We start from the raw sequence: 17533 nt of genomic DNA, 5'->3' as shown, positions 1-17533 counted from the left end.
AGCACACAGCCTCCTCAAACGCGAGATTCCTTCTGACTTTGCGATGCTGTCTGTCTGTCCCACCGGGCACTCTGACGCCCCTTCTCCCCGGCCCTCTCCGCCATTCCCGTTGGTTCTCTTTCCTGTGAAAGCTGGTATGTTTTGCCCTAAAGCTGCAGGTTCTCGGCAGGGATTGCACGCACCTGCTGGGCTCTCTCCTCCTGCTGCCCATCTCCTCGCACAGGGAGTCCCATGTGGAGGTCTGGAGTGGGGACCAACCATGTAGGCCTTGCAGAAACCCAACAGGAGACTCTGAGCCCAGCCACACCACCCCTGGCTACACTTAGGAACCTGGGGACGAGCTTTGGGACAGGAAGGCCTGGCGCCCACAGTTCCCTCGGGCAGGAGGATTGAGTTGTGCAGCAAGCTGGCCCTCCTGCTCTGATGGGGCCTAGGACTCAGCCCTCAAGGCCTGTCACCCAGCACTCAGACCAGGAGCAAGCCTGTGGGGAGGAAGGAATCCTCCTGCCCAGTGGAAGGAACATTCGGAAGCCCGGGGATCTGCCTGTCACTTGAACCCAGTGTGCTGGATAAAAATCTACAATCTAACACAATCAAATTTTCCTCAATAAACAAATAAATGTGACGTTTTTCTTGGGTTTGCTTCTTAGCCACGTGCAATTTTACCAACGCCAAGCAAAGCCATCCCGACCTGGTTAGGGTGCTCCTTGGGGAGGGGTCTGGCGTCGCCTGTCTTCCCCACTGTGGTTTTGGACCGTGGCCTCTGCTGGTTGATCTTGGGAAGATTTTGACAACTGTCACTCATCACCCTGGGGGAGGGAACAAAGACCTTGGAGGAAATAATTCTAACAATATGTAAATAAATTTAATAATTGAGTAGCTAATCACCTTGGGTAACATGCTTCAAGAGAGTTCTGAGAAGATTTACAGGTGCAAAACCATCTGCACTGTCCTCCCACCCTGCCCATCCTGGCCCCGGCCCTCATCAGTCTACCCTCTGGGTTCCTCCAAGACTGGGCTAGAGGCTTCACCTCCTCCTGGAGGCCCCCCAGCTCCCTCTCTTCATTTCCCTTCACACCACCTGGCCTCTGCAGATAGCTTTATGTCCCCAGAACACACTGCCTTATAAGAATTCTGCCAATGTTTCTCCCCACCTTCCTTAAAGACTAGCACTCAGGCCAGGGGAAAGGTGCAGGAGACAAAGGAGTCCTCTGGCTCAAATGAAGAAACATTAGGAAACCGAGGGATTTGTCTGTCGTTTTAATCTGGTCTGCTTGGGTGTACCCTGCCCACTTAAAGTACCTCTCGGGCCGTGATAAGAACCATCAGAGGGGGCTCGTGGAAGGAAAACAAAACTTACCTCATCTCTGTTGTCACAGATCATTCACATTTGCTGAACAAGTTTTCACCAAATGTTGTTCACTTAAGGCAAAATGAATTGATGGGGCTAGAAGTCAGAATAGCCAACTGCGGTGGAGATGGGGAGTACTGACTGGAAGGGGGCCTGCTGAGCGGCTGGACATGTGGTGATTACAAGGGTACATACTGAAGAGAGGTTAGAGCTCAGTGGCAGAGCGCATGCCTAGCATGCACAAGGTCCTGGGGTCAGTCCCCAGTACCTCCATTGAAAAAATAATAATAAACAAATAAACCTAACTACCTCCTCCCCCAAAAAAGAACATATATACATTTGACTGTATTTGTGTCATACATCAATTCAAAGGTAAAATAAATCTGTTCACTACATCCTCATAAGTCCATATGAGATTTAGTATTGGAATTTATTTTTTGGGGGGTTTTTTGTTGTTGTTGTTCGTTTTTTCAGTATTGGAATATTCTTAGATAGGAGATGACATCCAGAAAGAGGCAGACATGTGCGGGGGACAGAACCTGAGCTTCCCCAAGAGGAGCTGTTTGGTTCTCTGGTCCTTCACATGCAGTGCATTTATAGGATGTTTGCTGAAAGAATTTCTCCCCGTGTTCTAAGCGGTCTCACAGAGCTGCTATTTCAACTCCATTTCTTCGTGGGAAAGACAAAGTTGTTTGTGTCTAATATAAATGCATAGTTACTTGGCCAGCAATCCCACCACGCCAATACCACCACCCACGTCCGCCCGTGGTGACCCAAGCGTTGGGCACACTGGGGTGGGTGTCATAAAAGGCAGGCACCTGGTGGTGTCTCAAGGCATCTGTTTTTCATCTGTAAACTAAGAAGAAGAAGGTCCGTCCCTCAGGGCTTTTGCTGGTACAGAAATGAAATATCTATGAAACGAGTACCAAGCATTTCACAAGCACAAACCCTTATAAACAGCTTCGAAGCATTGATTTAAATGAAGTAAGGAGATCTTTGCGAAGCTGGCAAGGAGCTAGGAGTGTATTCTCCCACGTTGATTTCCCCCTGGAGGTAACTGACTCACAGACTTACTTCAACGTGACCAAAGGCAAGTGCACTAACGTGCAAAGCAATTCAGTTCATTTCCAGTCAGCTCTATGAGCTGTGAAATCCTTCCAAATACGACACCAAACTCACCCGGCTTTAACTTTAGTCACCAGTCCTTGGAGTGCCCTGCGGAATTCTGCAAAGCAGGCCCAATGCTCCTTTAGAGAGTGAGGACCACGGCTGTGCTGCTGTAGGCCACGCCCACCCTCGCCCCAACACAACCTTCTGCTCTTCAAGCTAAACAGTTGCTCCAAGCAACCCTAAGGTTACCTGGCGCCCAGATGCTTCCTCATCCCCGTCATCTTCTCTTTGTCCACTGTCATCCGACCAGAACAGAGTCACCTCCTACTTTTTGGACACTGTACTCCTATTGATGAAGCCCAAGACCACAGTAGCAATCACATCACACTGTCGACTCACTCTGCGTCTGCTGTTAACTCAGACTTCCAGGTCTTGGATTTTGTTATGACAGAGCTCTCTGTTGTGATCTTTGGTTGGAGCTTAAATCTTATTTCATTAAATTTCATCTTGTTATTTTGGACCCGTCTCCCAAATTGTCAAGATCTTTTGGTGTCCTGATTCTGTCATCCATCACACCGGATGACTTTTCCTCCTTTGGGTCATCTGCAAATCTGTAGAGCGGGAGCTTGCTCTCTGGTGTGAGATGCAAGAATTAGAGAAAAGCCCTTTCATTTGCTAATAGCCAGTCTCACGACCCAACCTCTCACTTCAATAATTATCTCTGAGTATAAAATTAGAAACAAACACCATCCACCACTTTCCTAGTTACCCTTCCTGACTCCAACCACTTGCTAACCAACCTCGATGTGGCCGCGTACAAACAGCTAGCCGGAGACGGGCTGGAGAAACCCCGAGCTGTCCTGAGCCCCCATTCCCCAGCCCCAAAGGGCAGCAAATTGCTCCATTTGTTCACAGAATGTTCTGCTGGGGAAGGAATGCTGAGGAAGCTCCGGGCATCAACGTGTGCCTGAAAAGCAAGCAGAATCCAAATGCGCTCCAAAGCTGGCCTCTTAAGATGCTCCTCACTGTTAGTATTCACAAGTAGTTCTCATTTATTACTGGAGTTTGACTAGCTTTACGGAAACTATAAATAAAAGAGTAATGCTTTGGTCAAAAAGATGGAACAGTTCCTCAAGAACAGCACAAAGCGAAGGCAGCCTAAGGCCGAGTGTCACTGGGGGTACTATCACAAAACAGGCCGGGCCCCACGACGCTTCTATGAGTGATGCCAAACCTCGTGGCTCGTGTAAGAGGTAAGGTGTCTCCATCCCTTCCTTCTTAGGCTACAGGCCCGGGGCTGGAGTCGCAGAGCAGGGAGCCCAGTGGGGCTCCCGGGATTCACGACACCTCTTGAGGGTCTAAGGAGCTGCTTCCATCACAATCAAAGTTTTCTTCTTTCAATTGCATTCTAAGATTTTTAAAAATTTTGTTCACTGCCAGAATGGTTGTGGGGCCCCTCCCGGAACCCCACATCCCCCTTTCCCTGAGGTCTGGGCTTTATTAGCTGTTTTTTGAGGGGGGACAGTAATTAGGCTTATTTATTTATTTTTAAAGTGCTAAGCACACGCTCTACCACTGTGCTATAACCTCCCCTCCTGGCTTTATTGTAACAGCAAAAACTCACAGGCCTTGATGTCAGAGCTGTGCCGTCCTGGGCATCTCTGAACAGGCGCTGACGACAGGGGTGTGGTCAGAGTGGGAAGAGGGGAACGGGATGGACACTGAGATAAGAGTGGGGGAGACTGTGTCAACTCAGAACAGTCAAGAGACGGAGGGGCTCCAGTCAGATGCCCACAAATCCCAAATAAGATTTGGATTTGAGAAGCTGGAGAAAGAAATAGAAGGTGAGTGTAAGAAAAAAGAGAGGAAAAGACAGACTCGCGTTCCCTCGGACAGTCAGGACAGGTGATCTGGGAGTGCACAAGGTAATGACAGGTACGATCTGAAGAGGGGAAATAATATTTCTTGGATGCTTACTAGGTGCCGGGAACACACCATGTGTCTCTTGCTCTAAACTTGTAAGTAGCAGAGCCGGGAATTGAACCTGGGTCTTTTAATCTCTGAGATCCATACTTTTCGCACCACCCAGTCTAGAAAGACAGAGCATCGGGGATGCAAATACGTGTGGTAAAACCAGAGAGGTGACAGCCATTGGCCCAGGTCCTGGATATCTGTAACATGAGGGGAACCCGTGGTCACATGGCCACAGGCTGGTATAGCTGGTGGGCAGACATGGAGCCGCACTGGAGAATCTTCTGGAAATGGATCTCACAAACTCCTAGAGTTGAGTTGGTCAAGATGAATTACCATTGACTTTACCTTCTGGTCTTCCCTCCACTTCTTTGTGGTAAATTATTTTCTGCTGTGGCAAAACAGATATTGGGAAGAAAAGGAAAGATTAAATTTGTAAGAGAAAGTGATTTTTTTCAGGTATATTTGTCTTTTGCCATTGTTCTTAAAATCTGTGCTATAGCCTTTTAGAATCCAGAAATTCTAAGATTCTGTTCTCACCTAGAGAGGAGTGGAATTACCAGCGAAGGGAAAGAAGTCCGTGTTCCCTAAGCATTTCCACACAAAGACCCCGAAGGCGTCAGATATTAAACGTGTTGGAGACCACAAACTCGGTGGCACCTCCAATGTGGGCTAGCTTTATAGTTTCCATTTCATTAAGTTTTCATGAAATTGACACCATTTTTCTGTGGTCCTTGGGACACCAGGATGATTGCATGAGTCTGGCAGGGAACACTTATCAGTTGCCGGTTTACCTTAAAAGAAAGACATTGCATCCAGCATCCCAGGAGAATGTGGTTCCAAGCTAGAACTAGCATTCTGGAAATCAGATCATGTCAATAATCTGATGTCAATAGTCCTGGTGGCCCAGGGGTTAGGAGTCAGTGTTTTTTTCTGCCAAAACCCCGATCCAACAACCAGCCAACGATGTGGAGCTTTGAACCCGGCACTGGAAGGGAGCTCAGATAAAACACCTCTCTCTCGGACCCCTTCCAGCTCAGAGATTTGGCCCTGGCTATTTTTAATTGATGTTCCTCTTGGTTTCCTGGTCCCCACATGAAATGTTAAAGTCTGTGGCTTAACAAGTGCCTTGTAAACAGGACAATGATCTCCCTTGGTTTATAATTACTTCCCCCACTTACAGACTTCTAAGTCAATGTCACTACAAAAGAGGGCCCTAACTTTAGATCTTTCCTCCAGCCAGCCTCCCTGACTGCTAACCTATACTGGGTCTTTGCATTATATTGATCAGTATCTGGATTGATGGCTTTCAAAAGCATTTCATTATCTATACATGAGCTATTAGCCTCACCAATACTCATTTTCATGTTATTTTCAAGATAGATAATAGGTCTTCCTAACAAGAAAAAAGTCTTCTGTCATTTATTGTCTTCCAACAGCTCTTTTCACCTCTCAAGAAACAGTAATGTTGATCTTCTAAAAAGTACCTGTGATACACTGGGGTTTTGCTTTCATTGACCCAAAATATTCCTCAAACAAATGCCAACATGACTAAAAGGATGTCAATGTCCAGACAATCGTGTTTAAATTTTCCGCACTGGATCTAAGAGCGGCCACCCAGTCCTTCTGGTCTATTCCTTCAGTGCCGGCTAAGGGTTATCATCTATCTGGGAATAAAATGAGGAAAAAACACAAAATTAAAGATGAGATAAAGCCTTATTTCCGGAAAATAGCCATGTACCTGTGTCTGATGCCTTTTTGACAATTTTGGGGTATTTCTGAAATTTTACAAAATAATAGCTCTCGTATTCCATCAAGATAGTTTCAAGATCGACGTTGTCACAAACTTCAAAGCGTCGTAGCCCAAGTTTCGTTTCTTGCTCCAAAGCATTGGCTGCATCAATGTATCTGGCCATTTCACAGAAGGAAAAAAAACAAAAAAATTAACTCTAGGTAAACAAAAGAAAGGCATTAGAAGTCCAAAGAGACCCAATACAAATAGTAAGCTTACATTAAATAGCATGTAAGATGAAAACTACAATGTATGAGTTTTGCCTACAGAATAAAGAGCCTCATGTATGTTAAGTATAACCAAATATTATCTTTCGAAACATTTTGGAAGGACTTACAAGTCAAATACATGAGTCAACTAAGAAAATGTCTTGTGATTCACACTCATTTCTTTTTCGACAAAATGGTTATTTGCCCAAGTTGATCACTTCTTTCTCCACCAGTATTCACTTCAGGTAACACTTGGCAATTGAGAAAACCCAAATTCAACCCCAACAGGCAAGATTTGCCCATCACTGAGGCAATTCAAAAGAAAACATCATGAGCTCTGAAGGGAATTCCAAAACAACGCAGATCGCCATCACCAAGGATCTGCAGTGGAAGACGTCATCTACTTGGATGTATTATTTCTGGTCATTTCTTCATCACTCGCAGACTACACTAGCAGGTACCTCTGTATGTAAGAAGTGTCTTCACCATGGATTCTTGGCTCACTTTTACCCTGCTCCATCCTAAGGCTGTCTGACTCAAGTGGTCTTAGCAGTAAAAGCAAGCTCCTTTCTCACAATCCTCTGAAAGTGGAAAAACTCCCCAGGTTTCAATCTGAGTTCTTAACTTCTTTTAAAACCAAAAACTCTCTCCTGAAAAATGTGCCGATATGCACAAATTAGCATACAATTGCAGGCGCTTATCCAAAAACTTCAGATTAAGAATTCTCCCTGCAGCTGGAGTTTTTTCTGTTTGATTTTAAATCTAGGAAGGTAGGGGAGAAAGCTTTCTTTTTTATTATGCTTTCTTCCCTGCCCCAGATTCAGATCAGTTAGAAGATTGAACTTTCTTCAAAGAGTTTGCCATAATTATTTCCAATGATTTGGCTAATTTTAAAGAATTTGCAAACATCAATTGTCAGTCAGCTTCTATACTTAAGAATGGCTCACTAGGCTTCTGCTCTATGTCTTAATCCTCATTTTACAGAGAGAAAAACAGAATCCATTTTTATTAAAAAATTTTGTTTAGTATGATGTAATACATGTTCATTTAAGATAAACTAAGTAATAGAAAATAGAAAATACAGATAAGTCCAAAGACTAAAACTAGAAAATAAAAAGTCAGAAGAAATCCCATCACTCAGATAATGACTGTTAACCTTTTCCCTCTTTCAAAACATTTTTAATGACTAAATACCATATACTTACTTGTATGAACTTGTTAAAAATAAAAAGAAAAGGAAGACGGGAACATACAGTACAGATTGCTTGTATATGAAGATCGCTTTCCTGCCATCACTTTGTATTCTGAACTTTTTCCAGAATCATAGAATTCTGACTTAAATAAAACTGTAAAAGATAGATGATGGCAGCTGCCGTATTTCCTAACTGACCGACCAGGGAAACAAAACCATTTCTGTGTGTTTCTGTTCCACTGTCTGAGCTTGAATGAGGTCTGAACTTAGTAAGATGACAGGACAGGACTGCAGGAAGAGGCATGAGCAGTTATGAGAAAGACACGGTAGGAGAGATGGGAGGCTGTTGACAGGCACTCAAGCCAAATGAGATGCATGTGCGGAACTAGAAGAACCCACATGCATGAACTTCCACTGTCTGATCTCACCCATTCACCCTCGCACATTTGGACTCTGGTCCTTCTGTGTACCTGACTGTTCCACTTACACTCTGCCCCTTCTTTCTTGGTGCCCCTGCCTTGAATGTCCTCACATCTTTCCATCACTTCTGTCTATCCATATTCTACACGTCTTTCGAGAACAGCTCACGTCACCTTCCCTACAAAGCCTTCTCTTGGTTTATTCCAGTCCACAGTAATCGATCCTCTTCACTGAATTGTCAGTTTTTCATTAAAGGAAGGTCTATTTTTCTGACAGTGATATGCCCTTAAAAATACCTAGAGTTGACTTTTCATCTTGAAATAATCCACTCATAAGTCCCTTTCCCAGCAGGTCTCAGGAAAATGATCAACTCTAGTAGAATTGTCATTGATTTGATGTGTAAGAGGCCATCTCGTGGCTGAAAGGGGAAGTGCATGCTTTGTAAATACACAGTAGACTCCTGAGGCCATAAGAGGAGAAGGGGATAGCTTTGTGATTTTTCTTTGTCTTTTTGTTTTGACAATTCTCCTTTCTGACACAGTTTCTGGAATACACAATACATTACAATAAAATCAGGAATTACCTGTGTAAAGGACTGTGTCTTGTTCTCTAATTATTCTACCCATCTACATGCTAGTGAGTTCCTCAAAGCCTATTCAAGCAACAGTTATTGAGCGTCTATTAATACAATGTTCACAGTGTTCGGGTCTTGTAAGCAGAGTTCAGGTTTTACAAAGGTCAGTTAATCTGTGAAGGCAGCATTTCTCAAAGTGTTCCATGGAAAACTAGTCTCTGAAGATGGCCTGAGGGTGAAAAAAAGGTTTTCTTCGGCCAAACTGGCTTGCAAAACCCTGACTCCTGTGACTTAAGGACATATACTCCCATTGCACATTAGTAAATCGATGATCTGAGAAGTCCTGAAGTGAGGAAACCTGCTTAACTCAGTTTAACCCGATGTTTGCCAAGCTTACTTGACCATAAAGCTCTTTTAAAGTAACGTCAGTTGACACTCTGCAGAACGATTGATTGTTCCAGTGTTCCACACACTTCAAAAACACTTCCCTGAAGTAATTTAGCTCAGGATTTTTTGAATGGAGCTGAGATTTTATCAGTAGATAAAGTAAAATGGGCCAAACCCACATTCCAGCTGCTTTAAGTCCTTAGCTGAACCAGGTTAGGTATGAAAAGAACAACCAAATCCTACCCCCTCCATAGTGAAAACAGCAAGCACTCATATATGCTTACTTTGTGGCAGGCACTGTTCTAAGCATGTCACATATTTAATCCTCATAATAATAGTGTCTAACTGATACTTAAACACTATTTTCCATTACTCCATTTGACAAGCAAGGGAACTCAGGGGACAAAGAGAGTAAGTAACTTGCCCAAGGTCACTGGCTAGCAAAGAGTAGAGTGGGCATTTGAACCAAGGCAGGCTGGCTCCTGAGTCTGTGTTCTTCCCCAGGAAGCCCTCCCTACCGCGCCAACCCACCAGCCCTTGTCTTAGAGCAGACACTCGGCACTATGCTGCCCTTGGAATTGCTTTCCACGGATGGATGGTGAACAGTGCGGGGCAATCCACCGCCCACATGCAGAATGCCAGGCTCGTCAATCTCAGGAACTCTCTCATATCCCATATAGGGAAACTGAGGCACAGAGAGGACCGAAGTCAGCTTTGCTCTGCTCTGGTTCTTGTTTCCACCTGTGTGTGGACGCAGAGATTTAGCAGTTGGGCATCACCTGACGGGCCTGCTGGGGGCCAGCTGGGGAGGGGAGGGGCACTCATTTCTCTGGTCGGAGACTGGTGGTGATGTGGAAAGAATGAGCCATTTTTTCAATAAAACTTAAATTCCCAGCACCAAAAAGAGGAGTGTCTGATAAAACCCTGTGTTTCAAAGTAAATGGACCAAGAAACATTTTTGTGTTAAAAATGAGGTAATTCATCATATTTACCAGTGGGAAAAGGCCGTTTCCAAAACTGCGATGTTAAGGTATTATGAGAAAGGCCACATGTTGTAACTGCAGATCTTACGTGGCCAGGCCAGGGGAGAAAATAAGTCACATTACTCAATAACAAAGCTTGTTCAAACGTGCAGTGTTATAATCTGTCACCAAAAGGCATGCATCTGAAATTCTGGCAGAAAAACAAAAAATACAAATCGTTCAAAGACTTAAGTAATAAAAGAATGCTTAAGTCCAGTTGTAGAGATTTCATTTTCTGACTTTAAAAAAGCCATTAAGAAAAAAAACTCCAAAAATATGCGCTACACGCATTTTGATTTTCCCAAGGTGATCCTCAAATAAAGACAAGTCTTCCACATCGGAGCAGAGGAATGGGACGCTGGAAGACTTTGGGGCTGAGACGGGCCTAGAAAGTGCTCCCACTTAGAGCCAGGAGACTTCCAGAAAGTTCCTTGACTCTTTTACACCTCAATTTCTTCAAATGTAAAGTGGGGACCCTAACAACTACTTCCCTTAAATTTTCAAAGAAAAATTCCTCAAGGTCTCTAGAAGAGTCATCCCCCTCAAGAGGGCGCTGGATTTATTTAAAACAGCTGTTGCGCTGGGTGGGTATAGTTCAGTGGTAGAGTGTGTGCACAAGGTCCTGGGTTCCATCCCCAGCCCCCCCATTAAAACAGATAAATAAATAAACTTAATTACCACCCCCTCAAAAAAAAAGCTTAAAAAAATAAGAAATTTAAAAAGTAAAATAAAACAGTTGTTGGCAGCACAGTTCAGTGAGACAATCATAAACTCTTACTTCTGTCCTCGCTGCCTCCCACCCTCCTTATCTCCTTCCTTCCTACCTCGACACTAGGGTTACCAGATGCTTAAATCTGACTTTCAGTTACAGTAGATCTCCAGAATCATTGACAGCTACTATGTTCATCATAGGAAAAGACGCTCACTCAGCCTTTCAGGAAAACGCCAGCTGCTGGCTGATTCCTCCTGCTCTAAGGGTCTCTCCATCCTACTATGATTGATGTTTGGGGCTGTTTCATGCACTGAAGGCTGTTTAGCAGCATCCTGGCTTCTACCCATCAGATGCCCGTGTGCTGCCCAAAAGGTCTCCAGACATTGCCAGAGGTCTTCCCAGGGGTTCTCCAGGTTAGGAACCACTGCTCTAACTTGAAAGTTTTAAGCCCTAAGCCCGAATCCTGACTATTTTCTTTCTGGCTAAAAATTGAAAAGAAAGGAAACTCTAAAGCAAACGGTAGCCTTTAGATACTTAGTGGGCTCTCTTCCTCTCAACACAGCAGCGTATCAGCAGCCTTCACTGTGAATGCTTGTACATTTTTATTTTTTTAATTTTTTAAAAAATATTTATTTATTATTTTATTTTGGTAGGGGGGAGGTAATTAGGTTTGTTTTTATTTTTAGAGGAGGTACTGGGGATTGAACCCAGGACCTTGTGCATGCTAAGCACATGCTCTATCACTTGAGCTATACCCTCCCCACTACACTTGCACATTTTTAAATGATGTAGGTGGCCACCTCCAATACTTTCAATTTTCCTCCCCTTGCCAGTTATAGAGTGGGTATTGCTGAGCACAGGTGGTCCAGGTAAACGCAATACCTTCATATTGAGGGAAGGGAAACTGAGGAGTCACAACTTTAACATTGGCCAGCATTGGGACCTCGGAAACCCTACTTGAAATGCTTACACTATCTTCAAGTCTGAACCAGGAAGGGAAAGTATCTCATGAATTGGGTAGCTTTGTTTAAAAAGTTTTCAAATGCATAAAATGTAAAAAAATCTATGCAAATGAGGCGATAAAATATGTGTCCAGATTGCTGGGGTGGGGCGAGGGCAGGAACAGGTAAAGCACAAGAGATTTTTAGGGCAGGGAAGCTATTCTGTACGATGCTAACAGTAGTGAAGACACGACATTATGCTTTTGTCAAAACTCATAGACTGTACAGCACGTGTGAACCCTGATGCAAACCAGGACTTTAGCTAATAATAATTTATCAATATTGGCTCATCAATTGCAACAAACATACCACACCAGTATAAGACCCTAGTAACGGGAGATGGGGCAGGGCTGAGAATTGCTGGTATATGGGAGCTTTCTGTACTTTCTGCTCAATTTTTTTGGAAATATAAAACTCCTCTAAAAAATTAAATTATTAATTGTTTTTAAAAGCATGTATCTATTACTAACTACCATATATAATATAAACAAGCTCCTTCTGTACAGCACAGGGAACTATATTCAATATCTTGTAGTACCCTATAATGAAAAAGAATATGAAAATGAATATACGTATGTGTATGTATAACTGAAACATTACGCTGTATACCAGAAATTGACACAGCATTGTAAACTGACTATACTTCGATTAAAAAAAAAGTGTGTATCTGGAAAAGTGGAGGTCAGAGAAAGAGAGGAATCATCTCTGTAAATATCCGTAATGTAACGTACCCTTCTTGTGTTAAATAATGCAAGATCAAAATAAGAAGATTTTTTCGTCGTGCTTCTGTCCTCATTTCGCACTGTGAAAAAAAAGGAAAATTTAGATGGAATGACAATGAAATATAACACTCCTCTTAGAGCAATAAACCCTTGAAGGTAAATGTAACCTGTCAAAAGCAAGAAGCATCACTTAAAGGCTGGAAGGCAGTTTGATGTCTCTAAGGATGTATAAAGTTGTTTTCCATTGTTACCGTCTTCTGGAGCTGCCTTCTCAATTGTAAACTGAAGGCACAATGATTTCAGTTGGGATTGTTTGCACTTGACTAGTTAACTTCTTATTGCCAAGCTAATTGGCATGTTATTGCTTATAACCACAAAGAAAGAAATATACATGTCTATTTGGACCAGGCAAAGGAAAGTGATGATAAAGATAAACTTGTGAGCCAGAAATCAAGCTTTGACATCACAGGTACCTACCTGCTGCTCCGTCTTAAATTCACTCGGAGTCCCACCCAGACTCTGCACAAGAGAGATGAGGTCCAGTAAACCATTTAGGGGGACCGCACAGCCGAGCATATAGAATACCCACTGAGTAGCAGGGGACTTGAAGGGGAAATTCCTGCATAATGATGTCCTTATTCAACCTGGATGAATTTGTACTTTTATCCACAGTGTTAATGTGCTCCATTACGTTATCTGGTACCTCAGATTCCCTGGAAATGTGTTCATAAAATATTTACTTTCTATAACATTTCCCTTATTTGAAAATAACTTACCTTTATCTAAGGAGAACACTGGTAAGAACTGAATAAAAGCAAAAAAAGAGTGCTAAGTGGCCCATATTATGTCATAAAATCTATCCACAAACACGCTGATGACACACATAAAAACTTTTCAGGCATTCATCCAAGCTTTCTAAAACTTAATGTAATAAAAATTTTAAATGCATAGTTATTTAAAAATCAAATGGTACCATAATGTTTTTCTTTTTAAGTTGCTTTCTTACTGTGATAAAATACACCTAACTTAAAATTTACCATTTTACCCATTATTAAGTGTACAGTTTAGTGGCATTAAGTACAAATTGTACGACCATCACTACCATCCATCTTCAGAACGTTTTTATCTTCCCAACTAAAACTCTGTATTCATTAGATAGTAATTCCCCAACCCCATCGCCCGAACCCCTGGCAACCACCATTCTACTTTCTGTCTCAGTAAGCTGCCTATTCCAGGATCCTTGGACAAGTGGACTCATACAGCATTTGTCCTTTTGTGACTGGCTTATTTCACTTACCATAATGCCATCTGTGTTGTATTATGTGTCAAAATCACGGTTTCATAATATGTGAATATTAGACATTACACTATTCACTTCTCGTTAAGGTAGACGAGAACTGAGCTGCCTTACACATTTCTCACCCTCTCCTCTTCTTAGAGGTATAAGCAGTATTCAGTGATTACATTATTATGACCATGTAAATACGTTCACTGCTGAATCAAAAAATACTACGGTTACTTTACCATTTCTGTACAACATTATTTCCCCTGGAATGAATAATTGCCTTATTTAAAAACTCTGGTTACTTTTCTATATACCTAATGCTAACTTTCAAACACCAATGTACCTCTAAAGGCCCCTCATATCACTTTCCATACCATCAAACACATCAGATGACGCATCAGTTACACTCCCGCGACCCACGGCTCCCCTGAGCCCTCCAGCCTCCCTCTCCACTCCAGGTTGCTGTGGATGCTCATCTGGGGGTTTCCCTTTGAAACTCTGATGCATTGGATCCCCTAGAAAGCAGTCTTCTCCTTCACTGGTCCCTGGTTTATTTAACAGCACACATCCTCTAAAGTAAAGGTACGTAGGGATAAAGGTGGTTGAGAATTTACACGCCTGAAAATGTCTTTTTTCTACTTTAAATTTGATAGTTTGAAAGGACATAACATTCTTATTCCTGATCCATTGCACGTAAAGGATCTCTTCTTCCCCAGAATCTTTCAGAATCTTATTTTTAACTCTGGCATTCTGAAATCATATAACTTCCTTGGTGCCAGGCTTCTTCCAGTCACTGTGCTGGCCATTGTCAAGCTGGGCATTCTCATGTTTCCATTCTCAAAGTAAATTCCTTTTATTAATTCTTTGTTAAATCACTCCCCTATGTTTTCTCTGGTTTATTTTTAAGAACCTCTACAAACTGAACGGGGCATCACCTGGATTGATCTTTTAAGATTTTTTTGCTTTCCTATAGTGTCCCATTTCTTGGTCCCTTTTTTCTATTTTCTGGGCAATTTCCTTGGCCTTGTCTTTGAACCATTCTACAAAACTTATTTAGACAATGATAATTTTTAACTTCCAAGAGCTTGTTCTTATTCTCTGATTGTTCCTTTTTCACAGTATCTTGCTCTTATTTTTTGAATGTACTATTCTCTTATGATGATTAAAAGGCAGTTACGTCCAATATTTGCTGTACATGTAGGCAGGTAAAACACTATTTTATAAAGGTATCCATCCAAAATGATTCAAATAAAATTTTGCTGCTTAAGGTGATAAGCTTTTATTTAGATTTCCAAAAATTACAGAAAATAGAGCAACTTGTGTTTCAAAGAGCTTGTGAAGGAAGCACAGTTAAGTACCACCTTTCCAACCAAAATTTATTTTGTTTTCTGCCTATTTCTATTTTGTTTTCAAAAGATAGTAACTGCTTTTTTAAAAAACTAATTTGCATTTTATCACATAGCTTTGTATACATTTGGGGGTTTTTTGGGGGTTTTTTGGTTCTTGTTAGTTAAATGTTTTGCTTTGAGTTCAGGCTAAAATAAATAAAATCAGGGATATCAGAAGTCCAAGAGAAAAGGAGATAAAAGGAAAATTATAACATAGTAATAAAAGATAACACAAAACGTAATGACTTGTACTGGGAGAAAATGTTTACAAATGACATAGCTAATAAAGAACTATTATTAAAAATATACAAAGAGGGGGAGGGTATAGCTCAAGTGGTAGAGCACAAGCTTAGCATATAAAAGGTCATGGGTTCAATCCCCAGTACATCCTCTAAAACTAAATAAGTAAATCTAACTACCTCCCCCCACCAATATAAATAAATAAATAAATAAATAAATAAATAAATAAATAAATAAATAAATAAATAAATAAAAAATATACAAAGAGTTCTTTAAAGTCAACAATAAGAAAACAAACAACCCAATTAAAAATGGGCAAAGGAGATGAAAAGACATCTCACAGAAGAAGATACACAGATGGCAAATAAAACACTTGAAAAGATGCTCAGCATCATATATCCTCAGGGAATGGCAAATTAAAACAACAAGATAGCACCGCTCACCTATTTGAATGGTGAAAATCCAAAACACTAACACCACCACGTGCTGGTGAGGATGTAGCACTGGGAGCTCTCACTCCTTGCTGGTGGGAATGCAAAGGGCTACAGCCACTTTGGAAGACAGTTTGGTGGTTCCTTACAAAGTTAAGTATGCTCTTTACCATATGGTCCAGCAATCGCTCTCCTGGGGATTTACTCCAAAGAGTTGAAAACTTATGTCTACTCACAAATCTGCACACTGAATTTTTGATACAGCTCTATTCATAATTTACAAAAGCAACCAAAATGCCCATCAGTGGCTGAATGGATAAATAAAGTGTGGTATAGCTACAGCATGGAATATTAATCAGTAATAAAAAGAAAAACTGTCAAGCCATGAAAAGACGTATCGGAAACTTAGATACACATTACTAGGTGAAAGAAGCCAATGTGAAAAGGTTACAAAGAAATTTTCACAGACCGAGGTATGGGGAAGTCATTCTGGCTTGTATATGATTTGGCTTCATCTAGGATACCCTGCTCTGTGGCCTACCACACATACATTGTACATCTGCTTTAACCATTAAAGATAGGAATGCAGTTAAAAATCAAAAAGGAGTAACTGTGGTTCAGGCATTCAAAAATGGAGCCTGGTGGCCATTGTAGATGTGGTTTCAGACACGTTCCTGCATCCCTGAGAACTTGAATTTCTGAACTATATCAGACTCAAGGATACAAACAGCCATTCTCAAAACAATGTCTTCTATCAGATGCAACCACTTTGGACCCCAACCAACCCTTACTTAACAAGCTCCCTTGGAGAATTGCTTGTTTAGGTCTTCTGCTCATTTTTGGATTGGGTTGTTTATTTTTTTCTTATTGAGTCATATGAGCTGCTTATATATTCTGGAGATCAAGCCTTTGTTGGTTTCATTTGCAAAAATTTTCTCCCATTCCGTAGGTTGTCTTTTTGTTTTACTTCTGGTTTCCTTTGCTGTGCAGAAGCTTGTAAGTTTCATTAGGTCCCATTTGTTTATTCTTGCTTTTATTTCTTCTAGGAGAAAATTTTTGAGATGTATGTCAGATAATGTTTTGCCTAAGTTTTCTTCTAGGAGGTTTATTGTGTCTTGTCTTATGTTTAAGTCTTTGATCCATCTTGAGTTGATTTTTGTGTATGGTGTAAGGGAGTGTTCTAGCTTCATTGTTTTACATGCTGCCGTCCAGTTTTCCCAACACCATTTGCTGAAGAGATTGTCTTTATCCCATTGTATATTCTTGCCTCCTTTGTCGAAGACTAGTTTAACAAAAGTTTGTGGGTTCATTTCTGGGCTCTCTATTCTGTTCCATAGTTTTTGTACCAATACCATGCTGTCTTGATGACTGTAGCTCTATAGTATTGTCTGAAATCTGGGAGAGTTATTCCTCCAGCCTCTTTCTTTCCCTTCAGTAATGCTTTGGCAATTCTAGGTCTTTGATGGTTCCATATAAATTTTATTACGATTCAAAAGGCACATGAAAAAATGCTCAATATCACTAATTATCAGAGAAATGCAAATCAAAACTACAATGAGGTATCACCTCACACCAGTCAGAATGGCCGTCATTCAAAAATCCACAAATGACAAATGCTGGAGAGGCTGTGGAGAAAGGGGAACCCTCCTACACTGCTGGTGGGAATGCAGTTTGGTGCAGCCACTATGGAAAACAGTGTGGAGATTCCTCAAAAGACTAGGAATAG

The 17533-nt window shown here is 41.6% G+C and overlaps 1 protein-coding gene across 6 annotated transcripts in view; it reads right to left on the bottom strand.

The window, feature by feature from the left end:
- The window catches only part of KATNAL2 (katanin catalytic subunit A1 like 2), a 67835-nt gene that overhangs the window by 30179 nt on the left and 20123 nt on the right, over positions 1-17533 (bottom strand). For 3 of the 6 annotated variants that reach the window (XM_010961400.3, XM_045521396.2, XM_045521397.2), the window contains exons 2-5: positions 12473-12543; positions 6174-6340; positions 4781-4823; positions 692-809 (exon numbers count right to left, since the gene is read on the bottom strand). In XM_010961400.3, the coding sequence (XP_010959702.2) occupies positions 692-809; positions 4781-4823; positions 6174-6340; positions 12473-12543 (399 nt within the window). The other 3 variants (XM_045521395.2, XM_074355179.1, XM_074355180.1) reach the window with 3 other exon arrangements.

Source organism: Camelus bactrianus, chromosome 30 (genome assembly GCF_048773025.1).
Source record: "Camelus bactrianus isolate YW-2024 breed Bactrian camel chromosome 30, ASM4877302v1, whole genome shotgun sequence".
Classification (NCBI taxonomy): domain Eukaryota; kingdom Metazoa; phylum Chordata; class Mammalia; order Artiodactyla; family Camelidae; genus Camelus; species Camelus bactrianus.
The sequence above is the reverse complement of the archived record's forward strand: the minus strand, read 5'-3'. Positions and strand labels throughout refer to the sequence as shown.